The 27385-nt window shown below is 37.9% G+C and overlaps 1 protein-coding gene across 2 annotated transcripts in view; it reads right to left on the reverse strand.

The window, feature by feature from the left end:
* Window positions 1-27385, reverse strand: part of MAGI2 (membrane associated guanylate kinase, WW and PDZ domain containing 2) — a 1495474-nt gene that overhangs the window by 645759 nt on the left and 822330 nt on the right. For both annotated transcript variants that reach the window (XM_018047275.1, XM_018047276.1), the window contains exon 3: window positions 10872-10991. In XM_018047275.1, coding sequence (XP_017902764.1) covers window positions 10872-10991 — 120 coding nt within the window. The remainder of the gene's footprint in view (window positions 1-10871; window positions 10992-27385) is intronic.

Here is a 27385-nt window from a genome sequence, read left to right on the forward strand (position 1 = left end):
CATCCATAGCATTCTCCAGGCAAGAATACTGGAGTGGGTTGCCATTTCCTTCTCCAGGGGATCTTCCCGACTCAGGGATCAAATTCGGGTCTCCTGCATTGCAGGCAGACATTTTACCCTCTGAGGACATAAATTATATGACAGGGTATTATCATTAGTTTAAGAAGTATTTGGCTTACAGTCAATAGAACATGGGATGTGGACGTGGTGAACTGCAGGAAGGTTACTGGAAGATATGGTTTTGTTGACTAAGTTTAGTAGGCTTTGAATTGAGTAATCTAACAAACAATAGATCACTATGATGAAAATCAGACTATGAAGAAAGGCCACTGGAAGATAAGATATGAATTCTGGAGAAAGTATTAAAGTTTATAGGATACTGAGAGAGAAACAACTTCAGGAACTCAGAACAGGGACTCGTGAGGTAAATAATGAGAATTAAGGCAAGAACAAAATGATTAAAATTATACTACTAGAGAATCAAGGACAAAGGTTCTGAAGCTAAATTGATGCTGTAGCTCTAAACTTCTGGCCTAGAGCATTTTGAATTAGGAAGTGGATGTGTTCCAGAGTTTCAATTCTGTTTGAACTTGTAGGTAGGAATTAAGGGATTCCCATTGCTTTCTTGGAGGAAGGAACCTAGGTATTCATTCAACTTATACTGAGTGCTTCCTAAGAGCCAGAAACCATACTAAGCTCAGTAATTAGCAGTGATCCAAACAAATTATTTAACCTCTTGAGGAGGTGACATTCAAGTGAGTGGATACTGAGAATAATCAAATAAACAAATGGACATAGGATGTATTTTTAGTTATAGTCAGTACAATAGAGAAAATAATCAGAGGAAGGGAACAAAGAATGTCAGCAGCTGTTATTTTGGATAAGGCTGTCAGGTAAGAGTTTTCTGAAGATTCTTAGTTGAATATCATGAATAAGAAAAAGGGATAGCTGTAGGTGTTTTGAAAACAAAGTCTAGGAGAATGAAATGGCAAATTCAAGATCCCAAATAAGTGAGAATGTGCTTTTTCTATTTGAGGAACAGAAAGGAGGTCAGCATAGCAAATAAGCTAAAGACGTGCATGCTAAGTCACTTCAATTGTGTCCAACTCTTTGTGACCCCATGGTCTGTAGCCCACCAGGCTCCTGTGTCCATTCTCTAGGCAAGAATATTGGAGTGGGTTACCATGCCCTCCTCAATAGGCTGAAGATAGCATGAGTAAAATTTTATATTTTATTATAATTTAATAACAACTATCAATTTTTCAATCAGGCCTTAAAAATTCATATTTTAGAGTATTTAAGAATAAACTTTAATGAAAAAATTCCCATGTAGACAAGATATGTTGACTACTTGAACTTCATCTTATTTGCTTGTTATATACATACATATACAGCTCATAATAGATCTAAGAGAGCTGATAACTGTATAGAGAGGGACTCACTGCTTCAGCATATTAAATTTTAACCTGATCTTATGAATAATTTTCCATAATTGCCAGAATTTAAAGTCTTGGATAAGGAAGAACTTTTGTATGGAATGAATCCTACACAGCATGACTGTTTTCAAATATAGGGACAAAAGGGTATTTTTTGAGAAATGATGGTTTAGCTGGTAAAGAAGTCTTAGCCAGCAATGCAGGAGACACAAGAGATGCAGGTACTATCCCCGGGTGGGGAAGATCCTCTGGAGGAGGAACACGGTAACCCACTCCAATATTCTTGCCTGAAAAATCCCATGGAAAGAGGAGCCTGGCAGGCTAAGGTCTAAACGTTGCAAAGAGTTGGCACAACTGAGCAACTACGCACTCCCACAGGCACTTCAGTCACAGTTTGACTAATATTTAGTCAAAGCACTCAATACATCTGTCTATTTTCAAGCATGATCAATGGAAGCCTCAAAATTTCAGATATTGTTTTATATACAGTCTGAATGAGAATTTATAAAAACAATTCATAAAACCACCTACATCTATTGTAACTTTGTTGGAGATTGAAATCATTGTTCTGAAATAAAGTAGTTAGTAACAAAAATTAGAGCATGCACAGCTTTCCTATTTTAATGATTTTCATTCCCCCTGAGAGAAATAACAAATCTATGGTTAATCAGATTGTAGACCCTACTATCTCTTACATTAGAAACATGGAAAATATAAGGAAAGGATGTCTCAGAAAGTTTTATTTTTCAGATTTGAAATTCACATACAAAACTGGCTTTTGTAAAGTAGGATGACAGGTTATAGTTTTCAAATAATGTACGAAATAAGTGTTTGAAAAAAGCTTGACAGGAAAGGGACATCAGGGCATCATAGAATAACTGGAATAAATAAAACTTCTCATTTTGGAAGATGTTTGCGTCTAATAGAAGACTAATGACAAGAGCCACTGGTCATCACTATATTGATGTTATTTTAGAGAAACATGAACTTTCACGTAGAAGACTGTTGTAATCACTTTGATCAAGAATTGATGTTGTGGAATGAGTAAATGTACTGTCTTTGGCATTTCCTGGTGACTCAGATGGTAAAGAAGCTGTCTTCAATGTAAGAGACCGGGGTTCTATCCCTGGGTCAGGAAGATCCCCTGGAGAAGGAAATGGCAACCCATCCCAGTACTCTTGCCTAGAGAATCCCATGGATAGTAGAGCGTGGCAGGCTAGAGTCCATAGGGCTGCAAAGAGTCGGACATGTCTGAGCAACTAACATTTTCACTTAGCACTGTTTTTGATAAGTCATAGAATTGCAAGATACAGGAAATATCTTTCAATATGTATCAATATACACATAAACATTACAAAATAGTTATTATCAATATTGTTATCCATTTTGTGCCCACTCAGAAAAACAACTCAAAGGGGTCTTGAAACTATTTACCCAATCAGCAAAGGCAAATAGGTCCTGCTTGTTTAAGTAGTGGAGAGAAACACAAGTAAAAAATTTGAAGTCAGGCATTTTTTTCTTCCCACTATATGAATGTCATGATATTTATTTCATATGAAATCTCAATTTGTTTCAGATAAAAATTTACAAGAGATGTATACAGGAGTTAGAAAATCATTGTAATTAAACACGTAAGCTTGAGGAAGTGAAGTGAAGTGAAGTCGCTCAGTCGTGTCCGACTCTTTGCGACCCCGTGGACTGTAGCCCACCAGGCTCCTCCGTCCACATGATTCTCCAGGCAAGAATACTGGAGTGGGTTGCCATTTCCTTCTCCAGGTGAATCTTCCCAACCCAGGGATCGAACCTGGGTCTCCTGCATTGCAGGCAGACGCTTTAACTTCTGAGCTACCAGGGAAGCAGCTTGAGGGACTCTAAGTAAACCCCAAATATCACAGTTTTGGATAATATCATTGTGGGTTGTAGGAGAATCAAAGAAGCAAGTCTTATGTCCATTATTACTGGCTTTATTTTAATAATGTACTCCAAAAAAGGTTGGTCCTGATCCTTTCATCTACGCTGAACAAAAACATATAGAACCAACATGGAAACTGGTTAATATTGTAGTTTAAGCAATATTAATAATAAACAGGTCATTTTATTTTCCATGACTTCATTTTTAAGTTATAATTTATATAATAATATTAAATTAGTTAATTATTTTATTGGTTTGTCCCATGTACTCCCTCTTGGGAAAAAAAGAATACTTAGAAATAGGCATTCGCATTATATATTTTTGAAAAGACTGGGCTTATAAAAGTCTCAAACCAAAAGAGAATTTTATCACCTTTTAATGCACAATAACACTTTCAGTCTTGGTAACTTACACAGGAGCAAAGCAGCATGCAAAAACCATATACTCTCTATAAACAGCTTTGAACACAAATTGAATCACTTACAAAAAACCTCTGACATTATAAGATCTCAAAGGGCTGTAAAACTTCACTAAATGTGTTTTTCCTTTACTGGTCAAATAAACATGTAGTGAACCTTATGTGCAAATGTTTAATGTTCCTAAAGTGAACACAAAAATGCATGGCTTAGAATCTTCCACAATAGGAAAATTGTCAAGAGAAAGAAAAAGAAAAAAAAAAGTTACAATATGTTCAAAAGAAAAAAAAAGTTACAATATGTAATAACAGCTGGACCCTTTTAACTGCAAGCTCCAAGAATCTACTGTTGCTTTGGGGGCTATTATTTACATAGTAAAAATTTTCTCTTGTAACAGAATATAAAGGAAAGAGAAAAAAAAAATTTCTCTCTCTTTGGTATACTGGAATGACAACAATCTTAGCATTGACCTGCTCTTCAGGAAATATTTACATTTCAGTGGATAGAAGGTTGGATTTATAGAAGAATGGCGTTTCTGAAGATTGTTTATATTACCAATAATGATTTTTCATTGGATTGAGTATCCCTCAGACACCAATGCTATCTTGACTGGAAACAGAGGATCAAATTTCAATAATACATGTACCTAGCTAATGGTGACAGAGAAGGCAATGGCACCCCACTCCAGTACTCTTGCCTGGAAAATCTCATGGACAGAGAAGCCTGGTGGGCTGCAGTCCATGGGGTCACAAAGAGTTAGACACAACTGAGTGACTTCACTTTCACTTTCATGCATTGGAGAAGGAAATGGCAACCCACTCCAGTGTTCTTGCCTGGAGAATCGATCCCAGGGACAGGGGAGCCTGATGGGCTGCCATCTATGGGGTCGCACAGAGTTGGACATGACTGAAGTGACTTAGCAGCAGCAGCAGTTAATGCTAAAAGAAGTGGATGTGAACTTTAACTAGTGAAATTGAATGATAAAATTTATTGTATCTCACTCATCATAGGAGTGACTGGCTTATTTTTCTAGAAAATTATTTATCCTTCATACTTAAAATTTTAGAGTGATATGTGATATGTCATAGGAAGAATAGCACTCATTTATGTACAAATGCTAGAAAAAACTTGATTTTCAGAATCCTTGTAGTAAAAATGTTTAAGGAACTAGGTATGCTGCTTAAATGAAGAGGAACCAGAGGTCATATTGCCAACATCTGCTGGATCACAGAGAAAGCAAGAGAATTCCAGAAAAACATCTATTTCTGCTGCACTGACTACTCTAAAGTTTTTGACTGTGTGGATCGCAACAAACTGTGGAAAGTTCTTAAAGAGATGGAAATACCAGACCATCTTACCTGCCTCCTGAAAAACCTGTATACAGATCAAAAAGCAAAAGTTAGAACTGGACATTGAACAACAGACTGGCTCCAAATTGGGAAAGGAGTAGAGCAAGGCTGTATATTGTCACTATGCTTATTTAACTTCTATGCAGAGTATATCATGTAAAATGCTGGGCTGGATGAAGCACAAGCTGGAATCAACATTACCAGGGGAAATGGTTTTTCCATTGGTCAGGTATGGATGTGAGAGCCGGACTGTGAAGAAAGCTGAGTGCTGAAGAATTGATGCATTTGAACTGTGGTGTTGGAGAAGACTCTTGAGAGTCCCTTGGACTGCAAGGAGATCCAACCAGTCCATTCTAAGGGAGATCCATCCTGGGTGTTCTTTGGAAGGAAGGATGCTAAAGCTGAAACTCCAGTACTTTGGCCACCTCATGTGAAGAGATGACTCATTGGAAAAGACCCTGATGCTGAGAGGGATTGAGGGCAGGAAAAGAAGGGGACGACAGAGGATGAGATGGCTGGATGGCATCACTGACTTGATGGACGTGAGTTTGAGTGAACTCCGGGAGTTGGTGATGGACAGGGAGGCGTGGCGTGCTGCGATTCATGGGGTCGCAAAGAGTTGGACACGACTGAGCGACTGAACTGAAGTGAGGAGAAATATCAATAACCTCAGATATCCAGATGACACCAACCTAGCGGCAGAAACAGAAAAGGAACTAAAGAGAAGTGAGTGAAAGAGAGTGAAAAAGCTGGCTTAAAACTTAACATTCAAAAAACTAAAGTCATGGCATCTGGTCCCATCTCTTCGTGGCAAGTAGATGGAGAGACAATGGAGACAGTGACAGACTTTATTTTCTTGGGCTCTGACATCACTGTGGATGGAAACTGGGGTAATGAAATTAGAAGATGCTTGCTCCTTAGAAGAAAAGCTATGACAAACCTAGACAGCATATTGAAAAGCACAGGCATCAATTTTCTGACAAATATCTGTATAATCAAAGCTATGGTTTTTCCACTAGTCATGAATGGATATGCTATACCACAAAGAAGGCTGAATGCTGCAGAATTGATGCTTTTGAACTGTGGTGCTGGAGAAAACTCTAGAGAATCCCTTGGACAATAAGGAGATCAAACCAGTTAATCCTGAAGGAAATGAACCCTGAATATTCATTGAAAGGACTGATGCTGAGGCTGAAGCTTCAATACATTGATCACCTGATATGAAGAGCCGCCTTGTAGGAAAAGTCCCTGATGCTGGGAAAGATTGAGGGTAGGAGAAGAGGGGGACAATAGAGGATGAGATGGTTGGATGACATCACTGACTCAATGGACATGAGTTTGGGCAGGCTCTGGGAGATAATGAAGGACAGGGAAGCCGGCAGGTGACAGTCCATGGTGTCACAAATAGCCAGACACAACTGAGCAACTGAACAACAGCAAGTCCATATACCATGATTAGGAGAAGGTGAGTGTCGTATTTTCACTATATTCTGTCAGATGCCCTAATAACTTTCTGGGTTTGATTTGGTCCTCTTAAAAATGGAAGGAATCAAGCTTATGTCCATTTTAAGAAAATCTTTAAGACCAGTGGTTTCTTCAATAGATAGAAAAATAGCTTTGCTTCATTTTAAAAGCAGAACAGCAAAATACAATATTCAACGTTATAACAGAACTGCTGCTCTGGAACATGACCATGGATAATCTCACTTGATAAATTAAATAAAATTATTGTCTAGGTGCAGCTCAAGTGACATGGGCTTAGTTAATGATGACATTTAGAATGCAGGCTGAGGCAGTGTGAGTGGCCAGTGAAACCACGAATGCAGCATTCCAAACACTGGAAGTAAGTCAGGAAGGATTCATGGGTTTAGATACCTGGGTAATTCAGCACTTTGGACAGTTCTCAAGGGCTTTTGCTTCCTTTTGTAAAGTGCATACATAACCTTTAGACTATCAAATGTACTTACTTAATTCTACCTGTCAGTATCTCATTTATACCCACAGATGACCTTAATCCCAGAAAAACTGCCTGCATTCATCCACAGAACTCTGTGATCTATGTTTCACATGAAGCCTATAACTTCAGTCCTGATATGAAGGTTCATGGTGTTATCTCCTGTTACTTGAGGTTATGTCAGGCTGAAACCAGGCCTTGTCATATTAATTTAATTTTCAACCTGACTGAATATGAAAAGATGAAGATGAGATCATCCAAGTCATGGAAGAGTCTTTACAAACACCTGATGTTCCATTAGAGTCAAGTCCTTTGGGCCATTCACAAGCAAGGCCATTTGGCAGCTGTTGTATAATAAACTGAAAGAAGTTGCTCATACTAGATGGGGGGCTGGTGATGCAGAAAAAAACTTTAAGAATCTGCTAAAATGCTGTCTCGTGCTATGTGGCCTAACTGCAGATGATGGTACAAGCATATTAAAGCTTTTCTTGCAGCCTTTGATTATAATAGAATTATTCCTCTGGAGCAAGAACTTTGAGCCAATATCTAAGAGGCAGAACTAAAATCTAGTTTCTAATCAAAGAACAGATTCTAGAATTTGTCAAATTAGAATTACTGACAACAAGACAAAAGTATATAATATATCAGTCTTAAGAATCCCATATAGTTAACAGGTCTGAGCTGAGAGGAACTCAGTTTCTTTCTAAGTTCTTTAGTGGATTCACAGATATCAGAAGTGAATTTTCTTGTCTGGCTGAGAGCTGTGAAGAGTAGGCATGAGAAGGCATGAGAATGGTCTAGCAAGAAAGAAGAACAATGGCCCAAATAGTATGGAAGGGAGAACATATAACAGGGAAACTGGCATTTTATTAAATAAAGCTTACCAAAAAGTGATACAAGAAAGTTTGATAAACATAAAACTCTGAGGTCTGTCTTTATCTAGTTGAGTAGAACATGATTGCTACGCAGTAGATTCTGAAAGAACCAACAGCAGGAAAGGCATTCCCTAGGCTTCCATGATGGGTAACACATTAATAACACAAATAACTCTGGTAGCTCTGAGTTTGGAGCTTGTGATTAATCCTGATGGAATAGGAGTCATTTTTATTAGAATGCTAATTCTATTGACTTCTCAGCTGTAACTATAGGAAAATCTGAAGATTCTGAGATTTGAGAATGCTCCATTCATGTCCACCCAGATGGTTATACAACCTAAGAGATTCTTATTTATCCAAGTACACAATGTGTTTTTATAAATAATAGCCATGATTCTCTGAAGTCATATGTGTAAATCAGCCTCATTATTCAAAAATCAGCTCTATGAACATGGAGGTGATTAACAATTTGGCAACAATTTAGCCAACTTTACTCTCAGTGCTAATAAAATGTCTGAAGAAGATTCAGGACAATCCACCCTAAATCATAACAAAACTTAGTTATGTTTGTGTGGTTTCAGGATATTTCCCTCAAAATTTAGCTGAAATCTAAAATTTAAGCTATGCTTTAATTCTAAAATATTGATATTAAACTCCATGGTATCTAGTTAATCATGAAAATACAAGAAGTTTAATATGAACATTTGATTTAATTTTTTACCTTCTGTATAACTAATACAATCCTTAACAAAACAAAAGAATAAGCCATATTTATTAACCATACTACTCTTGGAATGATCTTGGTTGCTAAGGCATAGGTTCTTTGCTACATAAATATGGTAACTAAATACAAGGTGTTATTATTGGCAGACATAGAAACTAATGAATGATGTTGCAAAGTCCACAGGAAAATATACTACAAAATTCATTGTTAATTTACTCTGATTCATTTGATATCATTATTTTCTATGATTTATATAGGCATTTTTCATATATACCTTAAGGCATCTTATATGATCATCATAGCTTTTTATTTAACTGCTATGTATAAAATAGATAAGCAACAAGAATATATTGTACAGCATAGGGAATTGTACCCATCACCTTGTAATAACTCTCAATGGAGTATAATCTATAAGAATATTTGATCATGCTGTATACCTGAAACTAATATAATATTCTAAATCAACTATACTTCAATAAAAATAAATTATACAATATTTTCAATCAATCTTCACTATCATTCATTTTTGACAAGAAAAAGAAACAATATTCAAATATAACATTATTTTCTTTTCCTAGGTATTTCTGCTTATTTCCTATGAACATGGCAATAAGTAGCTTAATGTCTAAGCTATAACTTAGGCACATGTCTCAGCCTAAATTGCCATAGAAGTGTGAGGCAAAACAAGAATATAATACTTCTGACAACTTAAAAATACTGAGTTCTTAAGTAACTATAGTCCACTGGACATTTACAAGTAAATGAAGGAGGAAAAAGGTGAACAAACTGTTACAAACCTAGTTGCTCACTGTAGACCTCTGATATTTGATGGGTTAAGCAGCAATGCATATGAGTTTTGTTTTTAGTATCACACACTATTAGTTATAGTTCAGTAAGACTAGATTAATCTTTGGACCTCTTAGTACATATAAGCAAAGTTTACACATACAATACTGTGGTATAAGAATAAAAGTATTATTTTCTACTGCTTTCTAGCTCCAGTAAAATCTCACTGTTCAGACACAGATCTGTAATTTCATTAGACATAAACTATTACATGCCTGTAGATGTTACTAAAACATACACAAGGAATTATGTTGTTATTTATTTGTATTTTTCAATGCTGTCATTATCCTTTTACAGGTAAGACTACTGAGGTTCACAGACACGACCTGGGTTACTTAATGTTCACAGTGGGTAAGGAGTAAAGCCAGGTTGGGAACTGAAGCAGATCCTGGCTTACGTTATAGTGCTTTTTCTACTAAAAGGTACTTCCCACATTCAAGGTTTTAGATTCATTCATTCATGTTTGACACAGGCATGCAGGGAAACTTGCGGTAGAGCTTTGGAGTTCATCCACAGTTCATATTTTTTCCTACACCATCATTTTCTACGAGAGGCCAGTGAAGGCAAGTGAAATGAAGTAACTGGAGAAAACTGCACAGAAGTAGTTACAGGACTGTGGAACTCAAGCCCTGTGGTCCTTTGCTGCTAAGTCACTTCAGTTGTGTCTGACTCTGTGCAACCCCATAGACGGCAGCCCACCAGGCTCCCCCATCCCTGGGATTCTCCAGGCAAGAACACTGGTGTGGGAACATGAGTACACCTGTGGCGGATTCATGTTGATGTATGGCAACACCAATACAATATTGTAAAGTAAAAATAAAAAATAATAATAATAAATAATAAAAATTAAAAAAAGAGAGAGAGAGGAAAAAAAAGAACACTGGAGGGGGTTGCCATTTCCTTCTCCAATGCATGAAAGTGAAAAGTGAAAGTGAAGTCGCTCAGTCGTGTCCTACTTTTAGCAACCCCATGGACTGCAGCCCACCAGGCTCCTCCGTCCATGGGATTTTCCAGGCAAGAGTACTGGAGTGGGCTGCCATTGCCTTCTCCACTGTGGTCCTTTAGATGCTACCTAAAGATGAAGATACTTTAGCTGAAGATCACAATTTACCCTCAGGATATCCGTAACACAAGGTTACAGTGGGAACATACATATATATTTCTACTGGCATCTCAAAAGAAGAATTTACCCAGATATATTTTAAATTTTCTTTATAAAATATTCTTCTAAAGTGACCTCATGAAAGCTTTCAAACCAAAACAATAGCAATTTAGTAATGCGGTGTTCTAATGCATTTCAGTCAAAAGAGAAAAATGTGATGCAACAAGAAATAAATTCAGCAGTACAGCTGTGCTTACCTTCATAAGTCCCACTTTCTAGGAGAGCACCACTTTTCTCCAATTCCATAAAATCTTCAACAGTGATGAAAATATAGTCCACTCCAGGGACCTCACCCTCCTTATGTGGCCTTGTGGTGCCTGAATAAGGAAAACAAAAGAAAGACTCTAAGTGATTTGTTGCTGAATTTTAGAAATACCACCATACTCTTGAATATTCAATAACACTTGTTTGTACATCCTGTGAGTTGGCAGTTTGCATTTGTCCTTCTGTTTGTTTGGAAACAGAAAATAGCAGGGGGTTAAGATTAAAGGAAACATACAAAGCACTTTTCTTCAAGTTTATAAAGGGCTCATCGTCATGGAATGTGGCTGCATAGATTTTTCAGTGAAAAATGCAGACCATTGTGCCCTCTTTGAAGAGGTGGTTTGAATATTGGGCCATGAGTCTGCTAGCTCAGGAATTTACATATCTCACTTCCATGAAAGGACCTCTATTGTTCTGTAGACTGCTTTGCTATGACATAAAATATAATGGAAAATAGAAATGTTAGCAAAATGTCAATTAACTTTTATATTTTCATCATCTGCTCCTTTGTGGGGGGAGGGTGCTGTCATTTGTTAAAAATTATTTGTAACAAATAATGGCTGATTTCAAGGATCAGAAAATCTTTATTATTACTTAGAATAACTAAATACTAATTATAATTGAGAAATGACTATAATTGAATCAGTATTATATTAGTAACATAGTCATTTTTCTTCCTTCATTCTTGCCTTTAATTCTAATTAAATCGGGAGGTGATACCCTCCCAGGGGTCATTGCGAGGGTCCACCACTCTTGTTTTCTGTATATCGTCTATAGAGTAAACAGCCACAGGAACTCAGTCCTATCGCTCAGTATTCCTCCGTTGGAGAAGTCAGGTTCCGAGATCTCTGTCCAGCTTGTGAGGTAAGAACCAAAAGTGAGACATATCAAGGCTGTGGATTTGTTTCCCGGAACACTTCCTTTCCTGAGAAAGCTTTAAGCATCTTTCTTCCTTTTTCAATGCTACCTACATAAGACATTTTGCATAGTCTGATTGGAATTTCCATAAGGCATACATGCAAATAGTATGCACACGTACATAGAAGGCAAATATGTTAGGGGAAGCACACTGATTGAAACCGCCCACCCTGGCCAGGCACCACAGTAACCATTTGCATGAGTTGTTTTATGACCAGACATCCTGATAAAGAATACGGAACTAATAAGCCACCACCAACAGGAAGAGTTCGGGAAAGGTCTAAAGGAGACACTGAGTGTCCATCCACTTCCCAGAATCCCTCTCGCTAGCATCCATCTTGGCTAAGCAATGCATGTGCCACCAGGAAAGACTCTGAATTACAGTGATTGGCCAAAGACCACCCAGAAACTAATCCCATCACCATAAAACCCGAGACTGCGAGCCACACGGCAGAGCAGTTCTCCTGGGTTCCCTTACCCTACTGCTCTCCACCCAGTGCCCTTTCCCACTAAAATCTCTTGCTTTGTCAACACATGTGTCTCCTCGGACAATTCACTTCCGACTGTTAGACAAGAGCCCAGTTTTGGGCCCTAGAAGGGGTCCTCCTTCCTGCAACAAATATGTAAACAAAGTACTAGTACACTTGCAGGCTTACTGACATGTAAGCTATCGTCCACATTCTCTATACACTAAAAAAATTAACATTTCAAATCCTTGAATTTATTTTCACTCTCCAAAATCTTTATCAACTAGGCCATCCAATGGCCAATCAGTTCTTCTTTTAGTATATTAGGGTCAAATCTGGATGACAAATGAGAGGCATAAACTAATGTCAAAATATACAATGTGTTGGAAAATTCATTTTGGGTAAAATATTATTAATTTCCACTGGCAATATTTTTTAAAGTTTGAAGGCATTATGTTCTAAAATTAAATTTTACAACCTTCTTTGAACGTTGCAAAACAATTTTTCCTCATAATCATGTTTAATGACTTCCCCCGGAATTTGTTATTTTAACCGTGCATTTTTTAATATTTCATAATATTCACTACTGCTTTTATGTTATAAAATACAAACCTCCCACACCTAGTATGCATAATGTTGTCAAATCAATGTTTCTATGAGAACCTTAACTTTCAATATACTGACTTTTTATGTGCTTAACCCTGTGAATTAAAAGCCCATTAACACGGTTTTTGGCAATCTATTTGTTTTTCTATTTATTTAGAACACACTCTAATCATTAAGAAAAATCACATAACAAAATTTCAATTTTCTTTCCTAATTTATCTGCATGTTTCAGAAGCTACACACTTTGACGAACTAAATGCTTGCAGTGCAGTAATGTGCTGCTAGCACAATGTAAGCATTGCCCACAAGCCTGAGGGCAATTTCGAGGGCTGCTGACCTGACTAGCATGAGTTGCCTCGCTGAATTCTAGTGAACATGTCTGGGGCTGCGCTCTGCTTGGAAAGACCATTAGTACTCCGGTTTACTGGCTGGTTTTCCATCTACGCCGTGCACCTCAGGCCAATGTGACAGAGTTCCTGCCTCAGGGATTCCACCTGCGACGGCATCATGGCCACCTGTTGCTGCTGACCTGCCTGATGCTGGCTGCCTGTTAGGACTGGGGGCCTGCCCACTTCACTCTTCTTGGTGAAGTTCTACAGTGCAGTCTTAAATGCTGCTATTCCCATCTTTGTCATCAGTCTCCTACTCTTATCTCTCGTTCTTTTCTTCTTTCTAATTACAGCCTCTAATCTCCTGATCTTTCTTACTTTTCCTGATGTTCCTCATATTTGACTTCACTTGCTTTTCTATCTCCTAAAGGACTGGGGATCTGAAATGTCTTCTTTCCTTTAGTTCATCTTCAACATTTCCCATAGCTTAATACGCCTCCGAGTTCTCTATCAGCTATTTAATTCACAGACTACAAAAGGAGGAAGTCAAGAAACAGACTGGAGTAGCAGGCAAATTTGGCCTCGGAATATGGAATGAAGCAGAGCAAAGACTAACAGAGTTTTGCCAAGAAAATGCACTGGTGATAGCAAACACCCACTTCCAACAACACAAGAGAAGACTCTACACATGGACATCACCAGATGGTCAACAATGAAATCAGACTGATCATATTCTTTGCAGCCAAAGATGGAGAAGCTCTATACAGTCAACAAAAACACCACCAGGAGCTGACTGTGGCTCAGATCATGAACTCCTTATTGCCAAATTCAGACTTAAATTGAAGAAAGTAGGGAAAACCACTAGACCATTCAGTATGACCTAAATCAAATCCCTTATGATTATACAGTGGAAGTGAGAAATAGATTTAAGGGACTAGATCTGAAAGATAGAGTGCCTGATGAACTATGGACGGAGGTTTGTGTCATTGTACAGGAAACAGGGATCAAGACCATCCCCATGGAAAAGAAATGCAAAAAAACAAAATGGCTGTCTGAGGAAGCCTTACAAATAGCTGTGAAAAGAAGATAAGCAAAAAGCCAAGGAGAAAAGGAAAGATATAAGCATCTGAATGCAGAGTTCCAAAGAATAGCAAGAAGAGATAAGAAAGGCTTCCTCAGCTATCAATGCAAAGAAATAGAGGAAAACAACAGAATGGGAAAGACTAGAGACCTCTTCAGGAAAATTAGAGATACCAAGAGAACATTTCATGCAAAGATGGGCTCGATAATGGACAGAAATGGTATGGACCTAACAGAAGCAGAAGATATTAAGAAGAGGTGGCAAGAATACACAGAAGAACTGTACAAAAAAGATCTTCATGACTCAGATAATCACGATGGTGTGATCACTCACCTAGAGCCAGACATCCTGGAATGTGAAGGCAAGTGGGCCTTAGGAAGCATCACTATGAACAAAGCTAGTGGAGGTGACGGAATTCCACTAGAGCTGTTTCAAATCCTAAAAGATGATGCTGTGAAAGTGCTGCACTCAGTATGCCAGCAAATTTGGAAAACTCAGCAGTGGCCACAGGACTGGAAAAGGTCAGTTTTCATTCCAATCGCAAAGAAAGACAATGCCAAAGAATGCTCAAACTACTGCACAATTACACACATCTCACACACTAGTAATGCTCAAAATTCTCCAAGCCAGGCTTCAGCAATACATGAACCGTGAACTTCCAGATGTTCAAGCTGGTTTTAGAAAAGGCAGAGGAACCAGTGATCAAAGTGCCAACATCTGCTGGATCATCAAAAAAGCAAGAGAGTTCCAGAAAAAACATCTATTTCTGCTTTATTGACTATGCCAAAGCCTTTGATTGTGTGGATCACAATAGACTGTGGAACATTCTGAGAGAGATGGGAATACCAGACCACCTGACCTGCCTCTTGAGAAACCTATATGCAGGTCAGGAAACAACAGTTAGAACTGGACATGGAACAACAGACTGGTTCCAAATAGGAAAAGGAGTACGTCAAGGCAGTATATTGTCACCCTGCTTATTTAACTTATATGCAGAGTACATCATGAGAAATCCTGGGCTGGAAGAAACACAAGCTGGAATCAAGATTACTGGGAGAAATATCAATAACCTCAGATATGCAGATAATACCACCCTTATGGCAGAAAGTGAAGAGGAACTAAAAAGCCTCTTGATGAAAGTGAAAGTGGAGAGTGAAAAGGTTGGCTTAATTCAGAAAACAAAGATCAAGGCATCTGGTTCCATCACTTCATGGGAAATAGATGGGGAAACAGTGGAAACAGTGTCAGACTTTATTTTTTTGGGCTCCAAAATCACTGCAGATGGTGACTGCAGCCATGAAATTAAAAGACGCTTACTCCTTGGAAGAAAAGTTATGACCAACCTAGATAGCATATTCAAAAGCAGAGACATTACTTTGCCAACACAGGTCCGTCTAGTCAAGGCTATGGTTTTTCCAGTGGTCATGTATGGATGTGTGAGTTGGACTGTGAAGAAAGCTGAGGGCAGAAGAATTGATGCTTTTGAACTGTGGTGTTGGAGAAGACTCTTGAGAGTCCCTTGGACTGCAAGGAGATCCAACCAGTCCATTCTGAAGGAGATCAGCTCTGGGATTTCTTTGGAAGGAATGATGCCAAAGCTGAAACTCCAGTACTTTGGCCACCTCATGTGAAGAGTTGACTCATTGGAAAAGACTGTGATGCTGGGAGGGGTTGGGGGCAGGAGGAGAAGGGGATGACAGAGGATGAGATGGCCAGATGGCATCACTGACTCAATGGCCGTGAGTCTGAGTGAACTCTGGGAGTTGGTGATGGACAGGGAGGCCTGGCGTGATGTGATTTATGGGGTCTCAAAGAGTTGGACATGAATGAGTGAGTGAACTGAACGGAACTGAACAGCTGCTGTAGAAAACCATGAGCTTTCATTGACAATGTACCCTACAGATTGAGGCTTTTTAATGTTAGTTTTTTTTTTCTTGACAAGTTTTTGTTCATTCATTTTTATAATTTGAAGTATAGCTGATTAATGAAGTTGTGCCAATCTCTGCTTTACAGCAAAGTTGACTCAGTTTTACGCATATATACACGCTTTCTTGAAAATATTCTTTTTCATTATATTTTATCTCAGGAGATTGGATATAGTTCCCTGTGGTATACATAAGGACTTTGTTGTTTATTTGTTCTAAATGTAATAGTTTGCATCTACCAACACCATATTCCCAGCTCATCCCTCTTCCCTCCCCCTTCTAATGTTAGCTTGATCCTACTGACGCATGGAAATCCTTTTAGTAAGTATCTCCTTCCCTCTCTGACACCACCCCACCATTTTCAAATACCCAAAGGCTTCAACTTTCAGCAGAAGACATTAGCTCAGTTCTCTTTCTGGTGATGAAAGAGATATTCTGAATTAAAATTTCTTAAAGTTTCCTAATTTCTACCTCCTTCATCTGCATTATTTTCATCCTTAATTCTAATCATCCATCCATCTTATCAAGACTAATCTCTTCTGTTTTCTCTCAAAGTCTAGTTTTTATGTTTTATCAAAGCTACACATATATTTTAAAGACTCTATACTTCTACAAGGTTTGTTATTCTACAGGTGTACAAGCTTTTATTTTTTAATGAAGACTTCTATCACCCCTCTCCAACACACTTTTCCATTTTATCCAGACACTTTTAACTCTTTCAGCTGAGTTCTGTTTTACATCAATATCTTTGAATAATTAACTTATGATGGTTCTTGTTTTTATTTTAGTCACTGTTGTGAAAGTGTCAGTTGCTCAGTCATGTCCAACTCTTTGCGACCCCATGGACTATAGCCCACCAGGCTCCCCTGTCCAAGGGATTCCCCAGGAAAGAATATTGGAGTAGGTTGCCATTACCTTCTCCAGGGGATCTTCCTGACCGAGGGATCTAATCCAGGTCTCCCACATTGCAGACATACTTTACCATACGAGTCACAGGAAACTACTGATTTCTTGGTAAAGCAAATGAAGATTTTAGCTCTTCTTGCCCATATTTCTTCATATCACTTCCTTCTTTTTTCCTCCTCCCATTCTTCCAGCAGAACAAACTTGCATTAGATTGCTATTTAACATTTACTATAATAATACTATGTAAATCTATTTCCAGCAGAACTATGTGCTGCACTGATTAATTTTCCTTCCTTATATATTTTCACTCTAGATTGAATATTTCCATTTCTACATTTCCACATATTGATCAATATTTCAATTAATTAATTCTCTTTTCCTTGGATAAACAAATCTCTCAGAATATACAAGAATATTTAATATTTTGTCAAGTTTAACCAATTGAAGACATTTCTCCTAGAGACATCTGACCTGTTTCAATGTGGACTATGCTCACCTACTACGCAGCAGTCATCCTGGGAGCACCATTTGCCACCATCCTGGGGATTCACTTCGCCTCTTCCCTCTGTTTTATCCCCTTTTTCCCAGATCTCATATTTCTTTTTGTAGTTCATTCCCTCATTTTGGCAGAGCACAAAGTCAGAAATATTTCATCAAAAGTTGTATGGGAGCTACATTTTTTGGGACTTTGCATGTATGAAAATGTCTTTATACAACCCTCACGAGAGGCAAATTTGACTCAGTATTTCAGGAAAATAGCATAACGAATGCATATTTCCATCTTGCTCCTCTTGTTAATGTCACCACCATTTTTCCAGTCATGCATGCCCTGAAACTTTCCCTAAGTGTCACATTTCAGGTCTCTTTCGCTCTCTTATCATATCTCCAAATAGCTGGCAAATTCCATGCCCTATAACTCTACAATGTCATCCTTCTATCCTGTAGTATCTCTGCTTCAAAGACCTCCCTCCTGGACCAAACAATGCCCATGTCACTAGTGTGCTTGTCTCTCCCTTTCAGTTTATCACTTAACTACGTGATTAGCCATAGTAGAGGACGAAGTTGATCACAGCCTCTTCAAACAGTTTATCTACCCAATCTGTAGTCAAGAAATTTGACTGAAAAAAGAGAGGAAAATGCTACAATTTAAAAACAGTCAGAAAAAGCTCATTGACAATAAAGGCAGCTCTCATGGTATGCCAGGTTACAGAGTCTCTTTAGAGGGATTTGCCTTGATGGAACATGTGAGAGGACATAATACAGGAATTTTCCGCATCAGAAATATCTTCATTTCTGGCCTACCAAGGGTCAATCTCCTTTCATTTTAGCCCAAATTTTCCACCATTAGAATTACTCTTTGGCTTAGACAAGATAGAAACTAACTTTAAAGCATATGCTATAGTAGATGGGAATGTGAGCCACGGAGTCAAACTGCCTGAGCTTGTTGACGTGCTACCATGTGCCATCAGTAATATCTTGAGGAAGGTTTTTTATCTCTATAAACTCTAGGAATAATAAAGTAGGAGTAATATCAGTAGCATCTTTAAGTAGTTAATTTGAAGAACAAATGAAATAATCCATCAGTTCAGTCGCTCAGTTGTGTCCAACTCTTTGCGACCCCATGGATCGCAGCATGCCACGCCTCTCTGTCCATCACCAACTCCCGGAGTTCACTCAGACTCACGTCCGTCGAGTCAGTGATGCCATCCAGCCATCTCATTCTTTGTCATCCCTTCCCCTCCTGCCCCCAATTCCTCCCAGCATCAGAGTCTTTTCCAATGAATCAACTCTTCGCATGAGGATAAAGTACTTAATGTCTGGAAAATTCCAGGCACTCAGAAAAAATTATATATTAAGTACTCTTGTCTGAAAGAACAGAGATGACATCAAGGATAGTTGCTTTTCCCCATGAATTCTTGCCACAAATTATTGACTGAGCACTTATGTGCCAAACACTATTCAGGATACCTGTTATATATTGTTGAGGAATAGAAAATGACAGAATAGAAAAGAAACTTATATTCTAACAAGAAGAGACAGAGAATAAACACATAAAACATTTTTTCTAAGTTACATAATATTTTATAAAAGGGTTAAATGACCATAAATCAAGGCATTGGCATCTATGGACTATTTAATGAGTAAATTACTGAGATTTTTAACCATTTGTTAAGACAATACAGAGCAAAAGTTTGACTAGAAAGACTGTATAGGAGCTGAAAGGAAGCAGAGATTTGCAATATGTGGGGTGCAAGCCCCCAGAGGGGTGTATTGAGTTTGGCTAGGGACCTGTGGGGGAGAACGCAATGGCACCCCACTCCAGTACTCTCTTCTGGAAAATCCCATGGATGGAGGAGCCTGGTGGGCTGCAGTCCATGCAGTCACTAAGAGTCGGAAATGACTGAGCGACTTCACTTTCACTTCACTATCATGCATTGGAGAAGGAAATGGCAACCCACTCCAGTGTTCTTGCCTGGAGAATCCCAGGGACGGGGGAGCCTGGTGGGCTGCCGTCTACGGGGTTGCACAGAGTCGGACACGACTGAAGCGACTTAGCAGCAGCAGCAGCAGGGACCTGTGGGAGTCAGCAGAAGATCCACAGAGCCTGACTATATTTTAAAAGGAATCACTAAAGTCTTAGAGAGAAACTTCACTTAGTGCATGTACTTGGTCTAGTTTATACACTGGTGTCCAATAGGTATTTTGAAATTTCAAGGCTATTTTTGTAAGGTTGATAAGTATGACAGAGCATGGTGTACTCTGATGACTGGTATATGTGTGCACGCACACGCACACACGCACACACACACACACACACACACACACACACATTACCCTTCATTTTTAAAGGCAGAAAGTGGAAGGACTGTGTGGCAAAAATTCTTAGAATTGAAATTCAGGATATCAGCTTTTTATTTTAATATTTTAGATATGTGGTTCTGGGTTAAAATATCATTTAGTTGATCATCAGTGTTCTTATTATACGGTGAGGTGAATATTGGGTGTAAAAGGGTATTATAAAAATAAAAACATGAGCACTATGGCAACACAACTGCACTCCTCTTTAGTAATATTAATACGCTAAGAAAATACAATTCTAACAAGCTTCATTGATGGTATCTTATTTTAGAATCTTTATAATGGCAATTTCAAATGAATTAATTTCATTAATGCTAAAATTTCTTAAGAAGAAAAAGTTCTTATACCTAAGGACCCAGGTTGCCCCCTTCTATTGTCTGGGTGTACAATAAGTCAGTTCCTTTGATTACAAGCTAAAATGTGGGATATAATGATTTTAGTCACTATTTATGAGGATCCTCTGCCTTTTGTTAGACAGACACTTAAGGCCAATAAAGCCTATTGATTAGATTGCAAGAAGTTTTCTACCCTTTGCTTAATCACTTGAAAAGTGTGAAAGTGCTCATAAAACTTGATTAGTGGACCATTTACTTTTACCCTCAGGCACAGGACCTTCAATAAGAATACTCACAAAAGAAGATTTTAGATCTATGTGTCTGGGGGAAATAAAGGTATTAGTTGAGGTTAAATCAGCCGGTGCCAGAAGAAGAAAGCAATTGGCTGAAGAAAGAGAAAGCAACTGGTGATCTATGAACATCTTTCGGAAAGAAATACAATTCTAAAAGTAAGGCAAATAATGTGAAATGTAATGAAAGGTTATACAAAGGTAATTTATAGTTAAAGGTAATGCATATCTAGAATGGAGAAATAGTTCAAGTTGAAATTCCTGCAGATACTTATTTTTATGCTGAAATAATTATAGCCACTTCCCTATCTCAGAAGATTATGAATAGAAAGATGGTAGTGTAGCAAGACTCAGCAGTAATAACAAGTAATCACGCAACATTAGGAACAGGGTGGAAGCTAGGGAGAATGAACAAGGAAATATAATAGATGATTCATCACACAGCTGAAGTTGAAGCTCACCTTCTTCTATTGCTCTTCTATATTTGGTTAGTACTTCCCTAAGTGGTATTTAGAAATGCCCAAAATAAATTTTATTATCCAAATTATAGTTTATATATTCATTCTTTATTATGTCTTCCTAACCACTCTTCCAAAGGAAAAAAATTAAAAGGAATGGAAATGGAGGAAATGTACTAAATTATGTCTTTGCTTTATCACCTATTGCTTTATTTCTTTAAAAAACAACTTACTGAATAATTGCTAAATTAAGTAGTGCATGGATCACATTTCCTTCAGGAGTTAATGAAAGCACACAGTACTTGTGCTCAAAAGACATGTTCTGAAGAGGATGAATTTGCTCCCAAATGGCTAGCTTATTATTGATACACAGTGCAAGCAGATGAAAGCCACTTGCATTTTGTTACCATGGCAATGGGGGGTGACAATGGATTTATTTTTTTAATTCTACTATTTAAATGAAGGAATGTTGCACCTTTTGCCTCAGTAAGAAAAGAGCATGATGTTGGTGGTAAATGTAACTCTAAGGCACATTTCCCTTTAGCCTTAGAATATTTCCTAACTTTAGTAAATTGTTTAAGAAAGTCACTGGCTTACCAGAAAGTATTACTATCTAGATGATGGTCAGTCCAGTAATCTATTAAGATCTATTTTGATGAGCTGAAAGTTCCACAGTGCCCATTGCATTGCACACAGATGCGTCACTGTGTGAGAATCTGAAAAAGTGAATCCTTTTCTTGTGCATGTTTATTAATATATTTTCTCTTTTTCCCTGGTGTCTCTTAACTGCAAACTGGAGAAAATAAATCTTGACAGCTAGGGTGACTTCCTGTGGATTCAACCTTTAATTAATTTACTTTTAGATTCCTAAAGACACTTCTTTACTGTATCAGTTACTTACTAGCAAGTGTGAACCCTCTCATGGATTTTTCTGTGTACTTCCAATAAAAACATTCAGGGGATTCATTGACTGATAGCACTTACCAGTTTTTACATAATCAGCGTAGGTTGTGGGTTCTTTACATTCATTTTCAATTATATAAAATCCAGAAGTGTGATTTTATACAGACATAGAGCTAAAGCAAGCAAATTAAACGATACAGTTTACTTGATTGGGCCATGGATTCCTATGTGATGGATTATAAAGAAATGTGAGATTTATAGATTTCATATCAACTAATAGAGTGAATTGGGTTAAGGTCAGAAAGGAAAACATACCATCCACTTAATCACATATTAAGTATAAGATTTATTGCCTCCTCAATAAAACACTATGAATGCTCTATATAATATCAAAGTTGTGACAGCTCCATGTACAAAATACCAGTAGTAACTATGACTTATTTTCTTAACTGCATATTGCTCTAAACCTTGGGAATTATTTTAAAACTCTCTTATCCTCAGAAATAGGATACTATCTATTATTATTGAAAACTGCATTGACATATACTACTAGTAATGCTACATATCTTTCAGACACAGAGACATTTTTGAAGAAGACAGCTCTCCTTGAATATCTCTGGATATAAAGGTTTAGACTAATGTCCCATATGCAACCTATTACTGTCTTACATCTTAACAGTTTGCACTGAGGCAGCTTCACACCCAAATGGATGGTTTCTAACATGCAGGATGCATCAGAATGACAACGAGGCTTGTTAAACACAGATTGTTGGGTGTCATATCTGCAGTTTGTGATACAGTGAGTCTTGGGTGGGGCCTGAGAATTAGTATTTCTAAAAAGTTCCCAGGTGATGGTGATGCTTCTAGTCCAGGGACAGTAAATTGAGAACCACTGCTCTAACCTCCCTCATATCTCAGGAAACCCAAACTAAAAGCTGTGTTAAATTCCATTGTTAATTTAGCCACAACAGCTCAAAAAGCAAGTGGTTCATGATTTGTCATTGGTCTTAGGGTAATCTATAGGTGTGTACTGGATTCAGAGAAAACAATTCACTTGTATTTGTGGTGTACAGGTGAATGGAGTTGCCAGAAGTACACTGGAAAATCACAGTATTCTTTTATGCTATTGGACATTGCTTTTTTACAGTTCTCTTAGGAGTTAATCAAATTTGGGGGAAAAAATCAACACCTCCATTTATGCTTTCTTATAAGTAACTTTCATTACTACTTGAAATAATTAAACTATCTTGGCCCTACATGTGCAACAATATGGCTTAAATGCTGAAAAACATAGGAGGCTTGTATATGGCTCATCAGGAGTGACTAAGGCAAGAAAAACAAGTATCTAATGCAGAAAATCTCCTGTATTATGAAGAAAACTATGGTGAATGAAATAAGAAGACATAAATGAAAAATGTGTGAATCTCCAACAACCAAGATCAAATGTAACATCTGATGTTATCTGTGCCAAAGTATTGGATGTACTAAATGATAAATTATAGCTTGTCTACAACCCATCCATTCTGAAGGAGATCAGCCCTGGGATTTCCTTGGAAAGAATGATGCTAAAGCTGAAACTCCAGTACTTTGGCCACCTCATAAGAAGAGTTGACTCATTGGAAAAAACTCTGATGCTGGGGGGGATTGGGGGCAGGAGGAGAAGGGGACAACCCAGGATGAGATGGCTGGATGGCATCACGGACTCGATGGACGTGAGTCTGAGTGAACTCTGGGAGATGGTGATGAATAGGGAGGCCTGGTGTGCTGCGATTCATGGGGTCGCAAAGAGTCGGACATGACTGAGCGACTGAGCTGAACTGAACTGTCTACAATTATACTAAACAGACTAAATCGGGGGATGGGCAGCTACATTGTGGAATTAGTATCCATAACGCTCTCTACTGGAACAAATTATTTAGAAGACATATTCATGGCACAGTGGTAAAGAATCCACTTGCTAGCGCAGAAGACACAGGAGATACAGGTTCAATCCCTGGGTCAGGAAAATGCCCTGGAGTAGGAAATGGCAACCCACTCCAGTATTATAACCTGGAAAATTCCATGAACAGAGGAGCTTAGCGGACGGGCTACATCAATGGCCTCACAAATAACTGGACATGACAGAGCACACACACATGTATGCATGCACGTGACCCACCAAGTCTTTCATCACTTCTATGACTCTATTTACAGTTATGTCCCTGCTCTAAACACCAGAGAAGACGTGAGTCAGAGGTAAAAAATGTCATCAGAAAGCCAAAGTTTATTTCACTGATCTTTCTCAGTTGAACTCAAAGCCCATGACACTAAGTAAGAAAGACAGGCAACATTTGCAGGTTATCGTTTTTAAAGTTGATGCATGCATGTACATTTTCAGTTTTAAGGCTTCTACACTAAATGATCATACTTGATTACTGACAGTAACAAGACATTGTTGACGGCACACACACTGAGGAAGACCTGGGGCAAAATGAACGATTTCCTAATTGCACAGCATTTGAGTTATTACAGCTTTGATGACAAAGAATTAGAAAACTAAACCTTAACCGTTCCTTCACAACAAAGTTCATCTCTTCTACCTGAGAGATTGTTGAGGAATCTTTAGCTGAACAAATTACTTTCTTCAGCACAATTCTGCCTTTACCTCAGTCACATTCACAGCCTAGATGTAGAGACATGACTAAATAAAATGACTCATCCAAGGAAAATCCGATTTCTAGATAACTGTTCTTGGCTGTTTGATCCACAGTTGCAATATATAATAATCCTAATTCCGGGATAAAGGAACACTGTATCTTCACTGACAAATCAGGGTAGTAAACCATAATCTTAAAGAGTCTTAAGTTATTAATTTCCTAATTTTTTAAGAGAATAGAAAATGTTACCAATTAATTCCATTTTGAAATTTTATTTTAATTTTCCAATATTTAATGTAGATATATTCTATATCTGGCATTCTATAGGATTAATAAAAATATATTTTGATTACCTAATTTATGATTTAATAGATAATGTTTCAAAATTACATACTGGGCTAAAGGAAAGAGCTATAGTGACTTTTTATAGAAACAGTATATATTTAGCTTGAAGCTTTTAGATTCTTCTCATGTAAGTTAATTTGGGCCAGAACTAAACTACAGAGATACTACCAGCCCTCTGAGCAATACACAGACACTCTACTCTTTGACCTTCATTGCATATAAGGTTTAGTGGATCATAGCTTTATCATTTTACCTCTATTAGAATCTTACAATGACATTAACTTTTAGTATCACCATATGGCTCTATAGCATTCTATATTCTAAAATGCCCAAGGTAGGTCATAGAATATGAAGGCTATAGACTACCAGAAAATCCAGATGGAGGGAAGAAGACATTTAACTAATCAGGAATTTTGAAACACTGACAGGTTTGTCAGATTATATTGTGCAGGTCATATAGCTGAATGATCATTTTTCATTTATTGAGGTTCTCAGGTATACACATGTCAAACAATTATGGAGGGAAGAAAAGAGGAAGGGTGAGTCAGTCATGAAATGCTGAGCCATATGGCCCAGCTCCTCTTTAAGAAACCAAGGAAAAACTATTTGACTTGATCAAATGAAATAATCGGCATTTGAAGGAAAAAAATAAACAAACAGTACCTTGCCTTTTTTTTTTTTAAGCTAACAAACAATTTTATGCCTCTGAAGGTTAAACAAAAAAGGGATGGCCGGAAGAAGCAAAATACTGTTTCTGCCTTTCTAAGACCTAAATGTCAGACATGCAACCATCAGCAACCTAGCCTTGACCTATGTGATCCTTTAGGTTTGAAGGACAGTAGGACTCAGTTTCTATGCAGCTATCATAAGTTCCCAGACCCTCTAGTCTTCTTTCCAGGTTACTATGCACACTTCTTTACTTCTTTTTAATAGCAAATTAAAAGTGATACAGGTTACAGGAATGTATAAAATGAGCTGTCAAATATTCATTTGTGACCTTTGTTGGAAATATGTATATAAAAATATCAGAATAAAATCACATGGTAACAAATATATTTGGCTTTATAGATTCTCAAATCAGTGTTTCTGATTTGCAATTATGAAAGATTAAAAGAAGTCTTACAAATCAGAACATATAAAATAAAATTTTAAGGACATTTCAAAAGAATATTAATTAAGGTACTCCTGTACAAGTTATTGAATTAAATACTGAATTATCAAAATAAATATTAGTTTCTTTGGAGAGAATATTTGTAATTTTAGATAAATCCATATTTACTGTATCAAGAACACAAAACACAAGGTTATCTGCCAGGATCAATTGAGACAAAGTACAAAAGGAGATGAGAACACCATCAGTGCAGCTGTTGACTCAGAAACCTCCCCAGAGAAGCATGAGTGGTTGGGGAGTTAACATCTGATAGGGTGACAGTCCTCTGGCTTTCAAACCCAAAGTATTAAGGACTGCCCCCTAGAAGGAGGATTAAAAATCTGGTAGTTAAAAAAAAACTAGAAAGGCAAAGGCTGGCCAAACTGGACTGTAGGGCATTAATGAATCCATATTAAAATCAACATTCTTTGTAGGTTTAAGAAAAGCTAAGCATTCTGTACCTCCCCAAACAGTTACACTTCAATGGTTCCTTTGGAGTGTGTGTGTGTGCGCGCGCACCTATGCGTAGTACTCAGTTGTGCCTGACTCTTTGTGGCCCCATCAACTGTAGCCCACGAGGCTGCTCTGTCTGTGGAATTTTCCAGGCAAGGATAGTGGTGTGGGGTGTCATTTCCTACTCCAAGGGATCTTCTCAGCCCAGAGATTAAGCCCATATTTCTCACATCTCCTGCATTGGTAGGCAGATTTTTTAACATCACATCACCTGGGAATATCTCCTTTGGAATAAGGATTGCTAAACATTTTCTAAAAGGGTTAAACAGCAATTAGCTAGGCATTTCCAGGCATAACTCATAGCGGTATCTGTTAAACCCTATCACTATAAGGGCAAGCAGTCACAGATAATGCATAAAGGAATGAGTGTGGCTGTTTTTCAATAAATCTTTATTTATAAGACAATAGGCTGGGTATGGTCTGCAAGTGGTGGCCTATCCATCTCTGCATCAGGTCTTTTGCCCCTTTGTGTCTTGATGCTCTTTTCTCATCAGCCTGTACTTGTAAACCAAAGAAAGAAAAAGCAAAGTTGCTTAGTCATGTTCTACTCTGCAACCCCATGGACTGTGGCCTGCCAGGCTCCTCTGTCCACGGGATTTTCCAGGCAAGAATACTGTAACGGGTGGCCATTTCCTTCTCTAGGGGTTCTTCCCAACCTAGGGATCAAACCCAGGTCTCCCACACTGCAGGCAGACTCTTTATCACCTGAGCCACCAGAGAATCTGC

This window comes from Capra hircus, chromosome 4, assembly GCF_001704415.2.
Source record: "Capra hircus breed San Clemente chromosome 4, ASM170441v1, whole genome shotgun sequence".
Lineage (NCBI taxonomy): Eukaryota > Metazoa > Chordata > Mammalia > Artiodactyla > Bovidae > Capra > Capra hircus.